We start from the raw sequence: 22,548 nt of genomic DNA on the forward strand, positions 1-22,548 counted from the left end.
AGTTGCTGCCAATCAATAGCAAATTCTACTTACAGAAAACTATTAGCACTTTCGTTGTCATTTTTACAAAATTATACTTTGTATACAATAGTTATTTGTGTTCCAAGGCTGTAAAATGATATTTAATGTGCAAATGAATGAAAATCGCATTCCTCTTGCAACAAACATTAAATGAGGCTTTGGAAAATAGATTTTATTATCAAGGTATTTGACTTTAATTTAATTAAAACTCATGTCAAAGTAGTGAAAATCTGAACAAAAATTACAAAAGTGTATAGGTAGATTTTATTTTTTTTTGGTTTGCATTACTAATTTATTCTAAAAATCGTTGCTCCAGAGTTTAGTAACATTTATTTTTGACTTACGGAAGCGAAAAGTTCACTACATATGCTATTGTGTACACATGTTTAATAATAGGAGTAATAAATTAAAAAAGAATACTTATTTGGTCATTTTCCTCGCGTTCTTAAAAGTAAGTAGTTATTAAATGCGTATTTGGCTTAATCAAACCCCAATTTAGTAAATTATTCATACTCGTTTTCCAACCGAATTAATTCCACCGATCTCGACAATATTTAGCTGGTAAAATCTCGAGGGTGTTTCCAGCATGAACAACCACTTTCTTAGTCGTAGCATGCTTTGATAGTTTACCGAAGCAATCTATTTTGGTGGTGTCAAACTTACAGTAACACAATTTGCAAAGTTTAGTGAAGTTTTGTTTCGATTAAATGCTTTTCATCAGGAATTCACCAATAATGCGCACGATTGTAGGTATACAAATCGGCTTTGGAAAAAACTGTTAAATTCAATTTAATTTAAAACTACTCAGTGAACAGTTTTTCACAAAGTTTTCAAATCAATTGTGAAGCCAATTCGAATTCATAAATGTATAAATTCTAGTTAGATCCGTTTTAATTGAATATGTACATTTTTAGCGATATTTCATTCACTACAACATGCTATAATTTGGTTAGTTAAATAGACAATGTTTTAAAAAAGCTTTTGAAGTATTCGCACATAGATGGATATAATCTGAAATTGAATTTTGCATGCAATTAGTCTTTACAGTAAAAAGGTACGCGTTGGTAATTTAAAGCTTTTTGCAATGAACATTTTCAGTCAGAAATTGCAATCAAAGGATATCCTTTATTAGATTAAATGAATAAATTACTTCTGAAATGTAGCTACCACATATCTGGATGATTCAAATGTGCGGGAATACTTTCCGCTTAATATGGCTCATACTTTTATCCGATTGAAAAACTTTATTTACATATAAGTCAATTTTGTCTGTGTTCTCACAAATGTTTCAAAGGAAAAAATTCAATATTGGAAAATATTCCTGTTTTTCAATATCTATTCAGGTAAGTGCCCCAGTTTCAAGTGACGTTTCATCATCCATCAAGAAGAAATTTGAGATTTTATTAGAGACGAGTGATAGCACGAATATATTAGAAACAGTTACATCAAACGCCGTTTGAGACTGATGCTTAATTGCATGTCTCTGATGAGACCTGCGACGGGTTGTAATTGGAGTAAAATGATTGATGACGTGTCATATCTGCAAACTTATCATTGTGCCACTCGTTACATTAGCATACGATCATGCTATAAAGGCAAGTTTGTCAACCGACCCATTAAAAAATCAATAACTCACAAATGGTATTTTGTGTTGTTACTATGGTCTTAAATGTTATCTCTTAAATGTCTGAAATTCATATTCAACAAAAACCTAGCAGAACGTAAAAAAATATTAACACAAAAGAGTGCAGTTTTAACATTTAAAAAGAGTGATGGGAATTTTAAAAATTTGTGTTTCCTATTTAGTTACAAACGCTGATACAAATGATGTTATCGTATTGTATGGTATAGAGAAAAGTTAAAATATTTGTAGAGCTATTTTTCTCATTTCTCTCATTCTTTGCCGGGCACAAAGCATTTAAGTATTTAGAAAATATGAGATAAAACTTAATTATAATTATAAAATTTTAACCTATACTTCGCAAACTCGAGGAAACATTTTTCATAGTTTTTTTTTAATAGAATTATACTTTATTTTTAACTACTTAATAAAATATTGATCTTTGTACTAATTTGGATATAATTTTGGATTATAATACTTTTGAAGGGGGGTGCAGTTCATAAAACGATCACTTCCAAAACTCCTTTTATCAAGCCCTGCTAAAAGTCGTCATTTCTAAAATTTAAGCTGAAATAGCTAACTTGTTATTTCTAGTACAGTGCAATCAAAAAGCCTGTCTACCAAGCAAGGCTAGAAATATAAAACGTGTGTCTGCGGACGATAGGATGTCATAATGACAAATGTCAAAATAATTTTTATGTAAACTGTAACAGCAAATGGTGGTGAACGATTTGTATGAATAAACACGAACTACATCTCATTTTAGGGTGTTTTAAACGTTTTATACAGTAATTCAGTTTGCGTAGATCAATATTTTAATCGTTATAAAATTATTTTTTAACGTCTATCTAACATACGAAATGCCAGGCGACATACGTCCTCAACTAGTACGCCTACTTGAAAGACTTTTTGATCGGAATGTATTATACAAAAAAAGCCTTATTTCTTGCAAATTTAGCGGAAAAAGTCGTGGTGATATGTAAATTGCCTTTGATTGCATATCTCAACTGGAGAAAAGGAATTTGTAAACGGACAACCAGGATAATAATTATGAAAAAACAATTTCAATTTTATTTGATGTCTGCAAGAATAAGCTAGTAAAAATTATTAGTCTAAAATTTTTTTTCTTAAAAAAGAAATAGGAAAACAAAGAAGAAAAATCCTCTTTATTCAAGAAAAGTATAATAATTTGTTCTCAAATCGTAACCTGTAATTTTTAAATAAAATTATATTTATCTACGTTATAATTATACATCATAATTATACAAAGTTCTTAGCAACTATCGGTCTATGAGACACCATGAAAGTGGTATTTACTAATAAGATTTCAAAACAGATGTCAAAACAATTATGAATTTTTTGCCTCTTGTTGTGAAGGATTTGATTTTTGATAATTTGCTACACAAAGTATGACGTTCCAAAATAGTCAGTTTTAGAAAATGCAAATTAATATGCCAAAATTGGGAAAGTGATGAAGTACCTAGCGCAAATTACAATGAACATGTTTTTCACTTATTATTACACTAGTTTACACGATTTTTGTACCATAGTTGAAAGTTATAATTTCTTATAGATTTTGAGTTCAAAAAAATATTTAAAAAAGCCTACCACGTCACGTTTAAGAAATATGTAATTAACAAAAATACTAAAACCGCCAAACAATAAATTAAAAATTAGTTATTTACTTTGTTTTTACACTTTTTCGATCAGTTTTCTTTATAAAGTCCAAGAGTAATATATTCATCTCAAAAACCTTTATGCTGATCTTTGAAAATCCTTCAGATCTTGATCAGAACGCTCGCCCTGTTCGTTACTCATGCTGTCTATTAGTTTTTAGAAAAGAAGTCCAAATGCGATTGAATGAAATGGATTTTAAGACCCATCTGGTGATAATTTTGCAATAATTCAGCAACAATTTGAATTTTAAGTAGATTTTAAATCGGGGGCATTGTGCAGAAAGCAGGAAAATTATCGTTCCTAACAAAAAACTGTACGTGAAGAAAATTTACTATATATTATTTTTGTTTAATTAAAGGTAAATAAACATAAAAATAATAATTTTATTAAAGGTATATTAAATAAGTTATTATTTGTGATACCTATTCGTAGTGTTAATATCCTGTTTCAAAAAGAACTGAATAGTATGGCTCGTTTTTTCACTTTATTAATGCCTAATTATGCATGAAATTTAGAATACACTTGCACACAACCACAACAAAAATGACACTCCTAAATGCAAACAAAAATCGGGAATGAATTGTATCATTCAGAACAAGGAAGTAAAATATAAAGCATCATATTTAAGCTATGAAACGGTCAATTTAGTATCGTTTTACTGGTACATAATAATATTATTTCTGTTTAGTCTAATTCTAAATTTTAGCTTGTGAGTAGGGAAAAAAAATCAAATGCTGCTTCTTGCTTCCATGATTTTAAGATGAAAATAGTTAGATAATTGAATTACTCACTCTCAGTAACGCGTCCACCTATGTTCCTCGCCCATTTAACTTAACTAGAGTATTATGCGTAAATTAATTAAAGATTTTGCTGAAAGGGTCTAAATATACTTGACACTGCACTCCAGCGCAACTCCATCTTCCATGCCTATTTAACCGAATAGTAATACCTGCAGGTAATTCAATTGATTTCCATCACAAAAGTCGTAAAACATGGAAATAAGAGGCAAATATCCGATAAGTGTTCAAGCAATCTAATTAAAAGCGGCTTGTAACTTGGTAAGTTTCAAAGAAAAAGTACTGCACTATTCATAAAACTTAAAAGGGTTAAAAGGGTTAACGTTGGTTTTAAGTCAGAACCGGACTTCACAATGCGTTTAGTCACGTAAAATATGGTGTGAAACATTACCGTATGAACATACAGCTATTACAATTGGAATGGAAAGAGAGTAATCGGAAACTCACTTCATTCAACAGCCATATCTGCATATTTCATCGTAAAATATTTTATGGCTAGTCCGGGTAATGTTAATCAAGAAAGATTTATGAAAGGCGTAAATTTTAACTTTTAATTAAGCACTCGTGTGAGGATATTTGGTTAGAGATTGAAATTGGAATCAATTTTGTCTAGGTTTTGTAGGCATAGACCAAACTGTGCATAACACTAAGAAGAGATGTTTACTTACCTTGGATTAAATTTCTTCATTTTCTGAGAGTTCTAAGAGAGTGGATAAATAAGAAGCAGTTGAAATTTAAACAATAAAATATAATTAAAATCGTATACAGTTTGAAGCATACAGACAGTTTACATAACTAGGAGTACTATACACACAATTACAAATAATAATTTGCTGTACACGGTCAGGAAAAAATATATACAAAACCCATTTTGTGCTTGTGTAGTTCTTCAACCAAAATAATTTTGTAATGGCAGTATCCACAAACGAAAAGTAAATATTGTGCATTTATAATTTTTGTTAATATAAAATTTGATATGTTCTACCCTATATATATCCTTTTTAATTTATTATAAAGCTATATTGTTTTTGGATACAAATCATCACTGGATGCTTTAAATATTCATCCATTTTTAATGAATTAGCATAATGTTGCTTTACATCTAACAGCAAACCTTTTTTGTCGTATTTCATGAACTGCACAGATATATTTACATGGTTAAATAGACAAAGATAAGTACAAAAGATTATTGGGGTCAATGAATATTTCATATAAAAACCTACAGCTATTCGAAAACTACAAGAATATATTAAATATTTTTTTACAAATTGTCAACGAAAAGAGTGCACACTTCTGTTTGATGGTACTCTGAGAAAAATTATTAGATGGTCCCTACACGATTATTACATGGCACAAAATATGGCTACATTGAACACTGTGAATAAGTAGTTGCTTAAAGAGTATACATACAGCGTCAATAGCGACGTCAATATCACTGTTATAACTTTTTTCGATGAAAATTTCAGTCAGAGTACCACTTTTAAACATTCATTCATCTAATTAACGTACTCATAGAACGTACCTGATCACATTTACTACCAATGTAAAACTTCCAATTAATTTAATTACGTATATAAAATCTCACTTTCTATATTTTGACATTCACATGGATGTACCATGAAATTTTACGATAGACAGTATAATACGTTGTTGAAGGTATGTTTTACAGATAATTGCTTGTAAAACGAGCAGTCTGTTTACGTTTATATCGTGGTAATCAAAGTCCAAATAAGTATTTTTTGTTTTTAACAAACAACCGTTTAAATACTTCCTACAAACGAAGTATTTTTGGCATAAACGGTCGCCTGCATAATTAGTCAAAAAAAGATAAAACGGGCATTGACATATCACTACACTATAGTTTTACCAACCAGAAAATCAGATCATCAAGTTTAATGTTACTTACGGGTTGTATGTCGAATGAAGTCCTAAAACCAAAAAATTGGTTCATTTACGATTTTTCGTGTCATTCGTTGTCACATCGACTAATTTTTGAGTATGCAAATGAAGTGAAAATAGTCTCAGAATAAGTTTCCACATTTATACACGTTTAGCAAATAAATAAATACACAATTGTCAAAAATCGTCTGTACAGTAAAAGTGTCCACCTCGAACATACTGATGGCATGCATAGACTAGAGAGCTGTGACCGAGTGTCGAGGGGCCAAGGCGGTCACTCAAATGGGTCCGTAGTTGCTCAACGACGGTCCAGAACCTTGTGCAGGGTGTGAAACAACTACAGGTGTGGCCCCTTCGCCCGCTTGTCATACGTGACTCAACGGAGGTTGTTTCAAAACGTGATGGTGAAGGTGGTGTTGGCTTGCCGATGCGACGCTACCAGCGGGCCCCAACAGCGAGGCGCTCCCAGCCCCGGCGACCACGTATTGAGGTGGAGCTTTTCCAGGCCGATTTTTGATTAGTACGGCGTTGGCTCCTGTGGGGTCGGGCCGGCCGAAGAGCCGTCTCCAGAGCCTTCGCCAGGAGTCGAGAGTCTTGCCCGACCAGATCCAAACTCCAGAGGTGATGCCGACGGCCAAAGCCATGAAGTATTTGAGCATTAGAACTGAATAGATGGGGCGGACTTTAGCACTAGCCATTCGGGAGTCAGAACAGGTGCAAGCTGCCGATAACATCCACTCATTATGGAATGCATTCTCGTATAAGTGACAACCTATTACTATCGATGCTGGAACTGTGTAAAGAACACTGAAGATTCCGATTCGGATCATGAGTTTCTCGAGTTTATCAGCTTTGGAACCAGCGCCGGCACCACCCTGCTTCTTGATCACGTTTCGTATTCGGAAAAGCGACACAAAACCGGCAATGAGGAAGGTGGTACCCAGAACCAAGTAGATAAAAAGGGGTGCGAGGACAAAGGTACGAAGATTTTCCATGTTCATGTTGCCCACGTAACAGATACCGGCAACTGGGTCGCCGTCAACAGCCCCCGAAACAAACACTGCGACGGTTTGTAAAGTCGGGATTAGCCAAGCCGCAACGTGAAAATACTCCGCGTAACTCGCAATAGCTTCATTCCCCCATTTCAAGCCCGCTGCTAGGAACCAGGTGAAGGAAAGCACCACCCACCAAATTGATGACGCCATCCCGAAGAAATAGACCAGGAGAAATACCAGTGAGCAGGAATTTGCTCCCGTGGAGGAGTACCGGATGACCGGTCCTTCACACGCAACCTCTTCGTGACCCACCCCAACGCGAATGAGATAACCTATCGACACCAAAAAATAGCACGCCGATAAGAACACTATGGGCCTCTCAGGGTACTTGAACCGTTCTGTTTCGATGAAGAAAGTTGTAAGAGTCATTAAGGTTGAAGCTGCGCACAGGCTGGACCAGAGTGTTATCCAAACCGTGGTGAACTCTTTTTCGTCCGAGTTGAAGTACGTCGCCCTGCAGGGGGCGGCACAAGTCGCGGGATCTAACACGCTTAGGTTGAACAGTGACGCGTCCTTCCCCAGAGAGACTAGCGGGTGTTGACATTGGCACTTGCAGCCTTTCACCACGCCGCTTTTTCTTCCGTCTCCTGGGGGATTTGTGCAGTTTTTTGACCCTTTGCACTGTTTGGGAGATTTGGCGCGAGGAGGAGGTTTTGCTGTGGTGCTACTACCGTTGTTCTCGTCCATGCAGAGTTGATCCGGAGAAGCCCCATACACGGGGAACTGCTCGCAGTCCATGCGCTCGGGCCATTTGAAGCCGTATTGGGTCATTATGGGCTCGCAGCCCTCACGGGCCCTTTTACATAGCCCTCGACACGGAGGGAGGGGTTTCTTGTAGCCCGGGAGGCAAATGGGGGCATACATCGAACAAAGAAAGAATTTCAAATCCGGAGAACATTTTATTTCGACCAAAGGCCAGAATTGGTGGACTTCAAGGCCGGCTTCTTCTTGCGATTCGTGGTTGAGTTCGTTGGGCATCCGTGTTTGGTTGTAGCCGATTCCCATGCACATGGGGATGGTGATGTCTTCGCATCGTTCTTCTTGATCGCTTCCATCTAAGTGGGATATTAACGAACCGGCTGTCACGCTATTTACCAGGAGTACCACGAGTACCATCAACCTCGTGTACCCCATCATAGTTATTTCACACACTCAACTCCAATTTACACCATTTATTTCTGAACTGTTCTAATGGCAGTAATTTGTTAGTAGTTCACTTTTGTTGGTACCTCTCCTGTCGACTGACGATGAATAGCAAGGCATAGGATGGAGCCATAACACCCTGTAACAATAAATACGCGTCATTAGTACAATTACAGAAAGGAACTGGGATAGCGTTTCATACAATTGAACTCGTCAATCTTCATTAATGCCTTACACTTTGTCGTTTTGAGAATCAAACAAATGTTTTTGGGTTCGTTTGCTTACTAATTTAAAACTGTCGCATAAGAACATCGAAAAGCATTAAAAGTGTAACCTAAATCCCCAAATACAAAGAATCCTTTATATTTGCCCGGTTTTTAAGATGGCAGTGGAAATCAAACTAAAAGCTGAAACATATGTCTCTTCCCAATAGTGTTTGATGAGATATAAAATTAAGCACCGACTAAACCCACGCGCTAATTGAAATGTAGGGTGCGTGACGTCACAGTTTGATCTATTACTATTCCCCTATAAGACGGATGTCAATTAGGTTGAAATTTATTTGGGGGAAATATCCACCATGAGTATTACTCATACCCTGTAGATCAGTGTGCAATATAGTGCATAGAAATGCAGTTATAGGATGTCGAAGCTTGTTTAACTTGAGGGTCTCTCCACGAGAAGATTCATTTTCAATACCGAAATAGCAGGGGTGTGACTCCGTACGTGATTTAACATCCAGTAGTAGAGGGTGTTTTTTACGACATATTTCGCACACACAGTAAAAGCTTTTTAATGACTCATTAAACAATTTTATCGCTCTTTATTCCTGTGTATACAGGAACTGTTAAGAAAACCAATCGGCAGACATTTGAAGGCAAGTTTATTATTCTCCGAAAAAAGGTAAAATTAATTGATATTTGATCCCAGAGCAAAACGGTCGTATTTTATTATAAGTAGGATCAAATCCAAGACTCGCACGGTATGCCCCCATTAAACTACTAAATATTCCAAACTTCCAATTATTGCTCTGAATTTCACTTTATTACTTAAAATTCTAGTACAACGTATTCCTTTCAGGACAAAAAAACGATTTCAAGTAAAACGAAGGATGGGTTTTAATTTCTAAATATTCGTCGTTTTCTTAATTGCCTTAATGGGCACCTACTTTCCATGTATGGGCTGTCAATTTTTCACAATTTCTTACATACAAAAACAATTCGAGTTTAATTAAGGTTTTCACGCATAATATATTTTAATTGTGGTAAAGTAATTATAAAACCTGTCCATTATGGCATTTAAAAGTGATAAAAACTTGTCTAATGAGATAAAAATTTACACGTTTCGGAAAAATGCTGTCATTAGCTTGTTTGAAACACCAGAAAAACATTCGAATTATTTATGGAATTTGTTTGAAGCGTGCGGCTGCTCAGATTTCTAGGTCAAACAATTTTCCACTAAAAAACCGCAAATTGTTAATAAATTACAATATTAAATAGACTATTCGATGCTTTCTAACTTTCATGGAATGTAAATATACCTATTACCCACAGCAATCCCTAAATAATTATGTTAACACGTGCCTAATTTTAAATAAACAAAACTTACAAAATATGTTATTATATCATTATCAGGCATCGGCTTCTTTTATTTTTGCTAATGACATTAATAAGCCAGTAGAAGCCTATAATAATGACCGCAGCAAACAAGTAATCAAAATAGGTTAAAGTTTTTGCAGGCCTTTTTCTGATTGAAGAAGAATGCAATTAGAGAAACCGAAAATCACTTCGAAAGAATCGAAAAACATGCCCGATGCAAATTTTTACGCGGAATATGTCATTAGAAAAAATTGGTAAATCCGCTTCTGTGTAAATATTCCGCGAAACGATCTTGCAAATTTGCAAACGGTAGATCGTAGAATACAAATTAGGTATGTTTGAAATTTTTATCAAACGGTAATGATGCGGAAACAAATTACTTTCCTGATAAACCTGAAATCAGTGCATTCCAAAGTTGCTCAAAGTGACAGATTTAATTATATTCGAATGATGTCTTACATACATACACATTGAATAAATATTTATTTAAATTAGGATCTGTAAGAAAGAACAACTTTAGACCTTGACTCGAGATTATGCCTGTTGTTGGATGAAGACGGTGCTACGGCCAACAATGCCCTGAAATGAGACAAGAAGCAGGTGAGACTTAGAATGCCGAGAGTTTTGTTGCTCTACAGGCTTGATATTCGATTCAAAGAAGTGAAGCTTGTTGGACTTTTTCTCCGGGCAGACTGTTTATACAACACCTTAGTTCAATTAAGATATTGAATTAGATAGTGGGATCTAACCAGTATGATAATAATTTTCGAGTCAGTAAACTCCTGTCGTTTTCTTATTATTACTTAACACTATCCCACTGAATCGAAGCGGTGATTATTCTGTAAGATAACACTCACAGAAACGGTTTTCAATACACAACTCGTTAAACTTATGCAAAAATATGAACGTTTCACGTTTAGCCAGCTTTTTGCTTCATCACGTACCAATTTCTTTGAAATTCGCTACACCTACGTATGGATCGACTTACCGAAGACGCTGATTTGCAAAGCTCGAAGTTGTATGACCGGAAACGACAACTTATACGATTAAGGGTATCTCATGATAAAATGTTCAAACTACCGATCTGTGCTCCAGACAACTTTTCTACTCAATCTTCAGATAAGTAGACTTGTTACACAACATCGATTTTCATTGCTACAAACTTTTATTACTAACATCTCACAATGTTCTGCAAAGTAGTTCATTCCAAATGAGAAAATACGAGTATGTATTTATATATATTTCAATTGGGAGGTTGATGGGACAAGTCAAATATTTGAATTCCATTTGCTATCAAGTACAGCCACCGAAGAACGAGACAAACTACACGTATGTGGAAGTATTTACTGCAAAAGGAAACGAGCCAACGCTTTACGACTATATTTGTGTATGTATGTTTGTGGGTGTTTTAGACGCAGATGTTTAAAACTTTTGGCTTTAAATTCTCGTTGTGTGTTTTGGAACTCGTAACGGGAGTAATGGGACATTTGGTTTTTGTGGTTTGATTATTTATTCTAGCAGCAGTCAACACTGTTGTTATTGCTTCATTTTTACCGAGGGCATTCGGAAATGGAACAACTTGGGGCGGTTAAGGTTATTTATGTCCTCTTTATTAGCTTCGAGATTAATAAAACTTTTGATTTCGTTTCATTTGTGGTTTGATAACGAAAATCAAATAAGGAAGTTATTCAGACTTAACATATTTAACCACTGTTTACAAAAATAATAACAATTCCTAAAAACTGATAGTGTGTAGGAAATAGACAAATATAATATTTCCTCAAAACATTTACAGTATCAATCAAAAATGATATATCGTCTAAAGCAAACTAATTGTAAACTAGTTCGTCTATAAAAAATTGTTTCATGACAGTTAAATTTTTAAAGGCAACGTTTTTGATAGCTGTCTGGATTGTTTTTTAATCCTAAGTTCTATTTAAACCAAAACATATTTTGTAAGTTATAGGTAGGTATAATGTACGAGAGTAGTAGGTAATTTGCAAAAGTTGGTCAAGAAAAAAAATTTTTTCAGGTGATGCAATTTTGATGATATTCGAGTATTTATACCATTTCTGTCACTAATTTGGATCAGAAATTTTATTGAACGCTTGGTATATATCTTTAGAAGAACCTTGTTAAAGTTCTGCCCGTTTTTCCATAGGTTGTTTATTGGTTTAACTCAATTTAATTGTTTTCCCACTTGTTGTTATGTCGTGTACCTCTTCTTTTCTACACGAACATTCAGTAGACTGTCAATAGTATTTAATCTAGATTTAATCACAGTTTACGACTGCGATGGCTGTCATGTTCATGCCAACCACTTTCCAATTAACCCAAACCAGAATTTAAATTAAATTCTTGTAGAGGTGTAAGGAGCTAACAAAGCAAAAAAGACTATTGCAAATAAACGTCATAAATCTAGAAAATCAGTGAAATCGTTAAAATTAATCGCAGATTTTTTCAGTAATAATCAATTAGCGACGGTAAATGTTGACATAAAAAACTCCAGGCAAATTATACTGATGATTTATCACACCTATATTACAGACGTTATAGACCTATAATTACCAGCGAGATCGTTTCAAGCGTATAATTTTTAAAAGGGATACTACCATTATAGTGACAGAAGCTATTTATTTAAATCAGTGGATTATAAAGGTTTTGAAAATGTCTTCGTCGATATCTTCTTTGTCGACCTCACCTCAATCTGTCACATCTTCCACGTACCCCACCCACGCAACCCATCTAAAAGCGCCTCGTTTTTATTCGAAAACAAAAACGGTCACCCACGAATAAAGACAATCATTATCATTTCTTTGTTCTTCAGCACAAACTCGTTTCACCCGGAATCGTACTCCTAATCCAAACAAAGTGGAAGGAGTCGGCATTAAAAGCGTCTTGTTTATAATATTAAAAACACCTGTTCCTTTTTTTTTTCGACAGTAAGAATTCGAGAAGTGGGTACTCGACTTATGATCACGAATATGTACTTACGAAACACAAAAGCCTCCATTCGCTTATATGCCACAACAGATCTTGCAGAATCACCCACTTAATCTTTGACAGACACTTTGTTGGGCGTGTTGGACAAATAAAGAACTGAATTTAATTTAAATAAGACGAAAGACGTTTGCCTGCTCGTGAGACAGGATCGGCTTTACTGCATTTTTATATGCCTTTGCCTCAGTTTAATTACCTCACATACCCACGGATTAGATATCAGCTCTGTATGTGAAACTAATTAGTTTTACAAGACTGGTTTGACACTTCGGTGACAATACAATTAACAAGTTTATACGAGTTATAAATTACCTTTTTTGAAATGCGCTTCAAAAAGGTAAAAATTTTCAGATGCGTTTATTTGTACACAGGGGAATGACTCCTGAATACGAGAATTTCTTGTTCCAACTAAATTATCTTCAAATCCGGCTCTGCTTAACGAAACAGCATGGGGTTCTAGCATACATCGCACAGTCGAGAAGTTAGTAGATGCAAGCTGGTTTCGCTGGCCCTTGTCTCAGGGACACTTTACGTTCCTGATGGTAGACAGATAATGGTAACTTGAACCGGAGAGTGGGTCGCAGCACGACTGCGAAGACAGTATTGGTATCAAGCATTCTTAAAACTGATAAAGTATTTATAGCAACAGCTTCTAATCGGAAGACATTCGACACTAACACAAGAGCCCATCAAATGTCACGAAGTTGATTCCTCCAGTCTAAATAATCCGTCACGTTTCGTGGAAAGCAATATCCATTTACATACTATGATTTTACACATATGATGGAAAATATCGAAAAGTGAAAATCGTAATCTATATTTACCGAGGAGAGAAAATAAAACCAACGATTCATACCCACATTAATCACAGTTCAAAACAGATGTTGGGTCGAATTGGATTCACAAAACATGTGTTACATTGCAATAAATTATGTATAACAAAACACCATCTTGGAAAATACATGAGTTTATTTAATTTTTAAGTCGATTTAAACATTGTGTAAAACCAGAAAGCATTTGGAAGTAAGAGGATCAGGCGACTTTAGAAAGCTTTGTTACTTCAAACAACCATTTTCTCAAACAGGTAGATCTAGCAAGAAATAAACATTCAGATTGTAGATAAAATAAGGCGATGGTTCCAACCACAAACCAAGTAAAATATCCAAAAAAGAGTTCAAACATTTTATGCAAAATTCATTGAACTACATATTTACGTTTGAATCAATAAAGTCTAGGAATTATTGTCTATTTAGGTTTAAAAACTTACCGCAATTATGTTTATCATTGCCATAAAATGCAAATAAAAACAGAAAATTTAAGCAATTTTATCCATATAAATAAAAGGCAAATTTGCAAAGTTTAAAAGCTATGTATCTAGGTATCCAAAATGTTTTTCAAATTAAAAAAAATAAAGAAACCAATCCCATTTATGCAGTCTCGTCACTTTTTTACACTTTTTATTCAAAAATTTATGAGCTTTTTTTTATTACATTGTCTGAATCATAATTGTTACATTATATTGACCTAGCTAAGGTTGTTTTTTCTAATGTGTCTGAGGCACACTACATAATAGAAATACTATATACATGCATAAAAACTGTTGCTTGAGGTGACCAGTTTCGGAAAACTTAAATTCCGAATGATACGTAGTTTTAATGTGGATTTTCATAAACGCCAGTTTAATTAAGTTTGTAAAACAGAAAGTATTACATTATATGTATTACCCTGGAGGAAAGTGTCTTTTTCCCTTCTAATACAAATAACTATTTTTACTTTTTGTTCCTTTAAAAACGTTTTATAATACCAAATGAAGATCGTTGAAAATAATCTATTTTTTCCAAGTGTTATTTTAATTTTTTTCTATTATATTTTATTATAGTAAAAAGTTCTAAATAACAAATAGGTGTTTCCTTAAACATAGGTATAAAAATACTATAGGGGCAATACAATTAAAATAAATGAACAGATTTTATAACGTGCGTTCATTAAAAAAGACTCGAAAGTGCTTTGACAAATATCTTGCATGTCTTTGATAAATTCATTTAAACAAATGTCAACATGACAGAATTAAAACTCATTAGTGGACATACGTTCGTCTACTGCTGTTTTTTTTTAATAAACGCACGTTATATCATTTGGTCTAATTTAATTTTTATGAGAACTATGTAGTTTTTTAGATTTCTTACATTTAAATCATACGAAAAAATTAATGGTTAATCTATTTTTTCGTCGAATAAACTAGGGCACTGGTTATCCTACTTTCAAAAGGGTAAAAATTCAAGTGAAGATTCGTGCATTTTTATCTAAAGATAGGCTTCCAGCTAGAAGCAACCACCAATTTGTCTTCGTTAGTGTCCAATATAAAAACACAACTACTCGTACACGGAATCTATTTCTTCTAAACAATTTTAAATACACGGCTTAACTTCTACTGGGTTTACACTAGGGAATTTTAACTAGCTGAAATTAATGAATTATCTAACAAACATGTAAATACAAATATTTATCCAAGCTGTTTGGACGTTTCACATGTTTTAGTGTAATTAAAGTCAATAATCGATGAAATCAGTAAATCGTCTTATCGGTTCGTTAAGCTGACACATTAATAAACGGCACCAATAATAGAATTCGAGTTTAATAAAAAAAACTAGTTTACTTGCGGATGGATTTTAATTTAAATCCATTGGCGGTGTATGACCACAGCGAATTTATTTCAGGGAATTACAGCCGTAGTATCTGTTAGTGTCACTCTTTGATTGATAGAACTGATGGAATACTTATTGAAAATTAATTACCTTCGAAATCTTCCGAGAAGATAAAAAAGTTAACATGAGTGAGATGAAAAAACACATCTTACCTGGTATTTACATTCTGAAAATAACCTGCCAGCTTCGTCAACGAAGTGAGTAATTACGTTCATGATGCATCTAAACAAGCTTGCCGTGCAATAAGGCAAATCGAATTTGTTCCGTTAAACAGATAATTCTGCGGAAAATTCTATGTAATAACAAGATTATATGTATACAACGTAGTGGTTGTTTTTTCATTGCAAACAAGACTTTGTTCAAACAAAACTTATGTTTTACATCAGATTTTAATTATTATTCTTGTAACCCGGTACTTTATAAAATACGACTTTGATAACTCTAAATAAACTTTCCCATTTAGTTTGATGGACAGGCCAATGATATGGTATTTTTATTTATACTGACACACCATATATGATGGCGTTAAGCAAATAAATAATCTGTTAGCCGGTTTTACGACCGCTTGCTAAATTTAGAACGATTCAAATTAGATACTACACATTTTTCGATGTAATAAAATCGTTTTATTTAGCATTATGTAAACATTTAATGACAGGAATAATTACAGATTTACCCCACGATTTTACCCCTAGTTTCATTCTTCTTTTCATATTCTTTCACGTCTTTGGGGCTTATAAAATTTTCGACATTACATTTGTTTTACACTTGTAGATTAGTTTTCAGTTGTTACAAATGAAGGTTTTCATAAATCAAAGTAGGTGCAGCTATAACTCTTCATAGACCATAGGTACAGACAGGAAATTCTAAATTAATCACTTTTTTTATTTCAACGTTTCCATGCATATTTATTGACTTGTTCTTGCTCATATTTGCATATTTATATTCAAAGGCATACACTGCAAGTGTGAGGTTTTTGATTGATTGATGGATCGACATGATTGTCGTGAAACAACGAAAATTATGCATTGCATAGTCAATACTCTTTGTATGGTAATGCAACAGTGCAAAATAAATAAAAATAAATTAAAACAATTATCCTCTAATAACGTAGGAAACGCTAGTTAAAAATAAAGGTTACAAAATTTGATCTTTGTAAAATTGAGAAATTTCTCAAACACAGATGTAGATCATCTGACCTATTTACCAAAGTAAAGCATCCAAATCATTTATCAATTAGCATCATTCAAATGTATTACCATACATATTTTATTATTTCATTAAAAAAATAAAAATGCCTGTTATAGCATTACAATTTTGTGTTTTTCATCTGTAAATTGTAGACGAAAAATATTTCCATTCGTTGGCTCTCATACGACAAGAAAGATTATAACCCATTGTTATTATAACAGAAAAATCTGTAAAAAAATAAGTTATGCCACAAATTTTTAGTGTTGCATTTTGAAATTATTCTTAAATTAACTAAAAAATCTAAAAACAAAATATATCACAAACTCATCATGCAATTCCAACAACAACAAGAGAAAAATAAGAATAAAATGCAAATGTATTATTTACGAAGTTTTAACTTTAGTGTTGTCTTAAAGACAGCAAATTCATAATTAGTTCCAATCAATGAAGAAGTTGTAGATTGTAATTTTTGACTTCTTGGATGTATTTGAGTAAGTTACACGCAAATATATTAAAATCCCCGGTTGTACGTGGTGAGTGGAGGGCAAGGGGACACCAAAGTGACGTTTTAAGCTTTTTCGCTACGAAAGGGTACGTGTTACAAAAGAAATAATTATGTACAAAATTAAAGCTTATTAAATTTTCTACAAGGTGGTTCTGGGGTTTTTCTCAAACAGTTTTTGCGATATTCGCTATCAAATATCGCACTCTCTTAAAACAACTACTATTAATGAATTAATGTACGAACTGTTGTAAAACATCGTGATTGGTCCATTTAAGATCAGCCATTATAATAATGTAAAAAACTAATCACTTTTGATTTTTCGATTCATTCAAAAATTTAATGCAATGTTGTGATTGGTCCGTTTGAGGTCGGCCATTATTATAATGTGAGTAACCATGGAGAAACCAATAAGATTTTAGATTGAAAAATGTAGGTAGCCAAATTGGTTAATAGAATGGCGTTCGTTCATTACAATGATTCTAATTTAAATGAAAATGTGATTGTGAATATTGTGAGTTGTGACTTTAGAGTTTACTTAACAGAATGGGAATATTGGTGTTTTACGTAAACACAATATAAATTGGCAATAAAGATACGAAAATGAAAGTTTTCTTCGAATTTGAATATGTTCATGCAAGAAGTGAAACATAACATCACCTTCTAGGAGGAATGTAACTAAATGACCACTGAAAATGACTGTTTTGTACAAGCTGCAGAGGCCTATAATACAATTTGCAATCTATAATCAACGTTTCGTCACAATCACTCCTGTAAACTTGGGTGTTTTAGGCACTATGATGCAAGGTAAAGAAAAAAGAAGTTTTTTAAAGAGTGTGACACCTAGGTACCTATTTGACAGAGGATGTCTCGTAAACTGCGATACAAAAAACTACGAAAAACCCGTTTTGTAAAAGAAATGTATAAGCTTTAATTTCTTACATAATCATTTTTTCGTAACAAGCACCGTTTTCGAGATGTAAGCAAGTAACCATAAAACTGCAGTCTATTGATGCCCCCATGCGCCCCGTTCACCTCGAAGGACTGGGGCTTTTAGTATTTTTATCTTCTAACTAGTACAAACACAGCCCTGAAGTCAAAAATTCTGTTCCCACTCAGTATTCTACAACTGCTTTTTGTTTGTTCATTGATCGGACCAAATACACATTTTATGTTAGATTTACACTCGCTCAACTTCCACAACTTAATCTATCGACGGAAATTACTACGATGACGACGTTATTACAGCAAAACTGACAAATTCATTTTATCATAAATAGACGCTTTCTAATAAGGCTGCTATTATTTATAGTAGGTATAGCATACATATGTGTTTAAAGCGTTACCATTTACAAAACTTATTAGGTTCTCTACTGCAAAATGAATAAATACCTACATGTAATGGAAGTCTTCAAATCAAAATAATTACTACTAAAATAAAATCAATAAAGAATGAAAAAACTTGTGACATCAAGGCGCCAAAACTACATTAATTGCCTTAAAAAAATTTCAACAATAATAATTTCCACTGAAGTAGCTATTGGCCACCTATTCAACACATAATTATTTCGTAATTGGCAAGGCACCTACTCAGCAATTCATAACTTGGCATATTAAAATAAAAGACGTTATTTATAGGTTATTTCTACCTTAAAAAATATAGAATAATGATCATTCCAATGCAATGTAAGTAATTATCAAGACTGAAATTCCTGAAAAATCATCACAACAAAGCGGAAAAGAATTTTAAGCTTTTTATACTGCGCTGTAATTAAATAACTGCCAAATGTGTAGTATTTGAACACCATTATTTTTTTTCTTTAGTGAGAGAATTCCATTAAAATTGAAATATTATGGCTAAGTTAAAGAGCTATCAAATAATCACGTGGTTGAGGCTAAACCTCAGGCCGCAGATGTAATATCAAAAAGGGTCATTCAACGTCAAGCCACATAAAACAGCATCTGTAAATAGACAAGACGCATTACATACAACGAAATATTAGATGCCGTATTTTATACGAGACATCACCCACACCCAACTAATAAAGCACGAATTTAGCGACGCTGCGCTGCATCAAAAAGCCGAATTTTTCCTTATTATTGAATTTTAAATTTTTAGAAAGAAACCAAAATAAATTCTTGAAAAATCTCAGCCTTTGTGGTGCCATTCTTGAAAGTTAACAAGGGTCGAGTCAAGACGGAAACCCAAAGCTCAGCTTTCGCTCAAAAACTACCTGAACTTGTGACAAGAAATTGAATACATGACTGCTCGAAGATAAAACCATGATTGATCTGTTAATTAGACACACCATATTGAAGAGATTGATGATAGTTTAATCGAAAATGTTAGTAGCAAGGCAATGGGTTGGGTGGGCGCATAATGGAACTCATTATTCCATAATTCACGGCACAGATGTTACCACTAATAACAAGGTACAACTTTCAGTCCGGCAACCTCAAATATGTTATATTTCAACAAATCTATTATCCTTCGCTACTGTTGTTAGTGAGGATGCGACCTAATTCGAAAATAACAAAACAGATTTATTTTTAAAACCGCGATAATTTAAAGCCAGCCAAATCTCGTTTTTGTTTAAATGTAAATAAATAAATTAGCTCCTCGTGATTTAATTCAATATTTTGATCGCGCGATCTTGTTATTGTTTTTCAACGCGCGCGTAAAATACCGCGACTATTTTTAAAAATCGTAAATAGCCGCAGGTGAACAATAAAAAGATATTTCCCAGTAAAAACTCCCACATGGCACAGCTTCCCGTCTTACCTTGTAAATTGTATCATTTTTTTCCAGTGGGTTGTATGTATATCCTGAGCAACATTCTAAATTCGCACTACACTTGGTAACATTTCAAAATTCAATTCGCACAACATAAATCTAAATGATGTTTAAACTTAAATATTTACACTACACAATTCCTCTGGTGTTGAGGGATATATTCGCAAACTATTTATTTTGGTGGTGGTGCTAAATTACGTCCAACACTAACTCTACAGACGTTAACTCCACGTCTAACTAAACTCGACTGAATTTACTGACTGAACAAAATTGAGAATACGCACGCATGTGGTCAGGATTTCTTACCGTTGAACCGAAGTTCATGCCGGTTTTAGCCGAAACCGTCCGACTACTAACGACAACATCAACATATCACTCGGTTGATTTGGCGATTTACCGGGATTTGTTGAATGTTTGACAGTTTTTCAATTTTTGATCACGGTAAGTAACCGCGAAGGGGCGCCATTTTTAACCCCGCTAGCCCACCTACTTGATTGTAACTATGTATAATAAGTAAATCACCTAAATTTGAGTTATAAACCCAGATGATTAACGCAATAAAAGATCTAATCGCTGGTGTGGTTCAGCAAGCAGGTGAATCTGTTTAATATTCTAGGCATGCCTGCCACTATGTTGAGGTAATTTTATATTGTAATTAATTTCTTATTTTGTTTGTGTAGACGAAAACGTAAATCAATGTCCGAATATTAAATTGCTCACTTGGGTGTACTAATTCAACGTCTAACTGTGATTAAATTACTTGATTAGCGCAAATCTATTACATATTTTTCATTGCAGTGAAATGGTTTAACCGAACTCGTTGTTTATTTTTTTTTTTAATTAGTGGTATAAATAACCCACCTGTCACCAAGCAAAACAAATGTAATATCCAATTATTTTTGCAATTTATATTTGAAATAACGTTTCTAGACCACTAAGCGACAGTCAACAAAATAATAATGAAACTCATCACATCCGCATACTCATCATTCTGTCGACATAAAATCAATTCTTCAAAAATCCACAAGCGCCGACTACATGGGTGCATCGGGGGGACAGATGTACAGTGGCGGACAATACCGTGCGATCAAGAAAAAAATAAATTAGAGTAGGCGTTGATTGAATTTTACAGTTCACAACACATTGGGTGGGAATCTGGGCTGGAAATTTTCCACACAAACTGAAAGAGAAATGACCATTCACCGTTTTCGTCTTGTACAACAAATTTTTTGCTCTAAAGTGAACATTATTTCACTCAAAAGGAATAAAACGCAAACTTGTCAAAGTTTCCGTTGATATTTAATGTCAAAAATTAAGATTGCCATCTGAACAACTAATCAGCGCCTACTCTAATTTATTTATTTTTTGATCGCACGGTATAATCGCGTACATTGTAAAAATAAGTAACACATTTTTTCTAACTTTTTTAATGTGTAAATTAGTCTTTTTTGAAGATTCAAAGTATTTTTAGAAAAGAAGTTATACTCCCTTCTTGCTTCCATCTCTTCTTCACTCTTTTGTTTAAATTATGTTACTCTGTAACTGCCTTTATGCTATAGTCCAGGTTATAGCCCTCGTCCTCCAGGTGCAGGGCAACCATTAAAAATAATGTACTCTTTTGTTTATTAAAAAAAAACTCTTAATTAAAAATTTGAAATTTCTATTTTGTCATACTCTTTTTCACAAAGACATTAACGTTGTGTTCTTTAAAATTGAAAAAATGCCTTCAATTTTCTATTATAATTTATTTTGTTTTTAAGTTAAATTAAGCCATTTCAGAGGAGAAGGATTTGTTATTATCTCAGATATTTCTTTTGTACAAAGACTTATATTATCAAAACTAATAATAATAATTACTACTAAGAAGAAATACCTATATATTTTTTACTGATAGACTAGATTTTTAAGTGTTTTAAATATTAAATTCAACAAGAATTCTATGTTGTTCACAAGTCCCGCAAGAGATACCAACATAATAGAAAAGATCTGAAAAGAAACTTTTTATCTTTCCTTTATTTGTATTGTTTTAAAGAGAAGTATATCTTGACGATCAATTTATAAGTTTTTATAAATAACCAATAACCAACATTTTCGCCGAACACTGAAGGTTTATTATTTCGCCAAATATTTATAGATATTTAAAAATTTTAACTTGATTTTCTGTAAAACCAATTTCCTGAAATTTTTAAAGACCGGGTGTAATTTTTCTTCAATTGATTTGTTAGTTTGAGTCAAAGATGTTTGTTTAGATGTCAATCCAAAACCGTTTATTTGATTAATTTGTGAGTAATTATTATTAATGACTTAACCTTCCTGTCAACACACATCAAGTTTATTGCTGCTTTTTCATTTTTTTTCTTGAATGAATGAAATTAGAAAATACTTTTTTGTCAGCTTGATGCACTTCCGTCAAATGAAACGCAACGAGAGAGAACCTGCAAGGCATTAATTTTATTCCGACTGTTGACATTGTGAGACGTAAAGTACGGAAATTAAAGCTACAGCACAGTTAAGCCAACTTCATTTTGGCAATTCGCAAGTATGT

The 22,548-nt window shown here is 33.5% G+C and overlaps 1 protein-coding gene across 4 annotated transcripts in view; it reads right to left on the reverse strand.

Moving 5' to 3' along the window:
* Nucleotides 1–4,843: 4,843 nt before the first annotated feature.
* Nucleotides 4,844–22,548, reverse strand: part of LOC123014687 (frizzled-2) — a 48,474-nt gene continuing 30,769 nt past the window's right edge. For 3 of the 4 annotated variants that reach the window (XM_044413918.1, XM_044413919.1, XM_044413917.1), the window contains exon 3: nucleotides 4,844–8,352. In XM_044413918.1, coding sequence (XP_044269853.1) covers nucleotides 6,381–8,207 — 1,827 coding nt within the window. In that variant the 5' untranslated portion in view covers nucleotides 8,208–8,352 and the 3' untranslated portion in view covers nucleotides 4,844–6,380. Of the gene's footprint in view, nucleotides 8,353–19,991; nucleotides 20,255–22,548 lie in introns of those variants that run through there. The other variant, XM_044413915.1, reaches the window with a different exon arrangement.

The sequence above is a fragment of the Tribolium madens genome, unplaced genomic scaffold (genome assembly GCF_015345945.1).
Source record: "Tribolium madens isolate multiple individuals breed KSU strain unplaced genomic scaffold, Tmad_KSU_1.1 Scaffold_97;HRSCAF=244;Tcas5.2_LG3a, whole genome shotgun sequence".
Lineage (NCBI taxonomy): Eukaryota > Metazoa > Arthropoda > Insecta > Coleoptera > Tenebrionidae > Tribolium > Tribolium madens.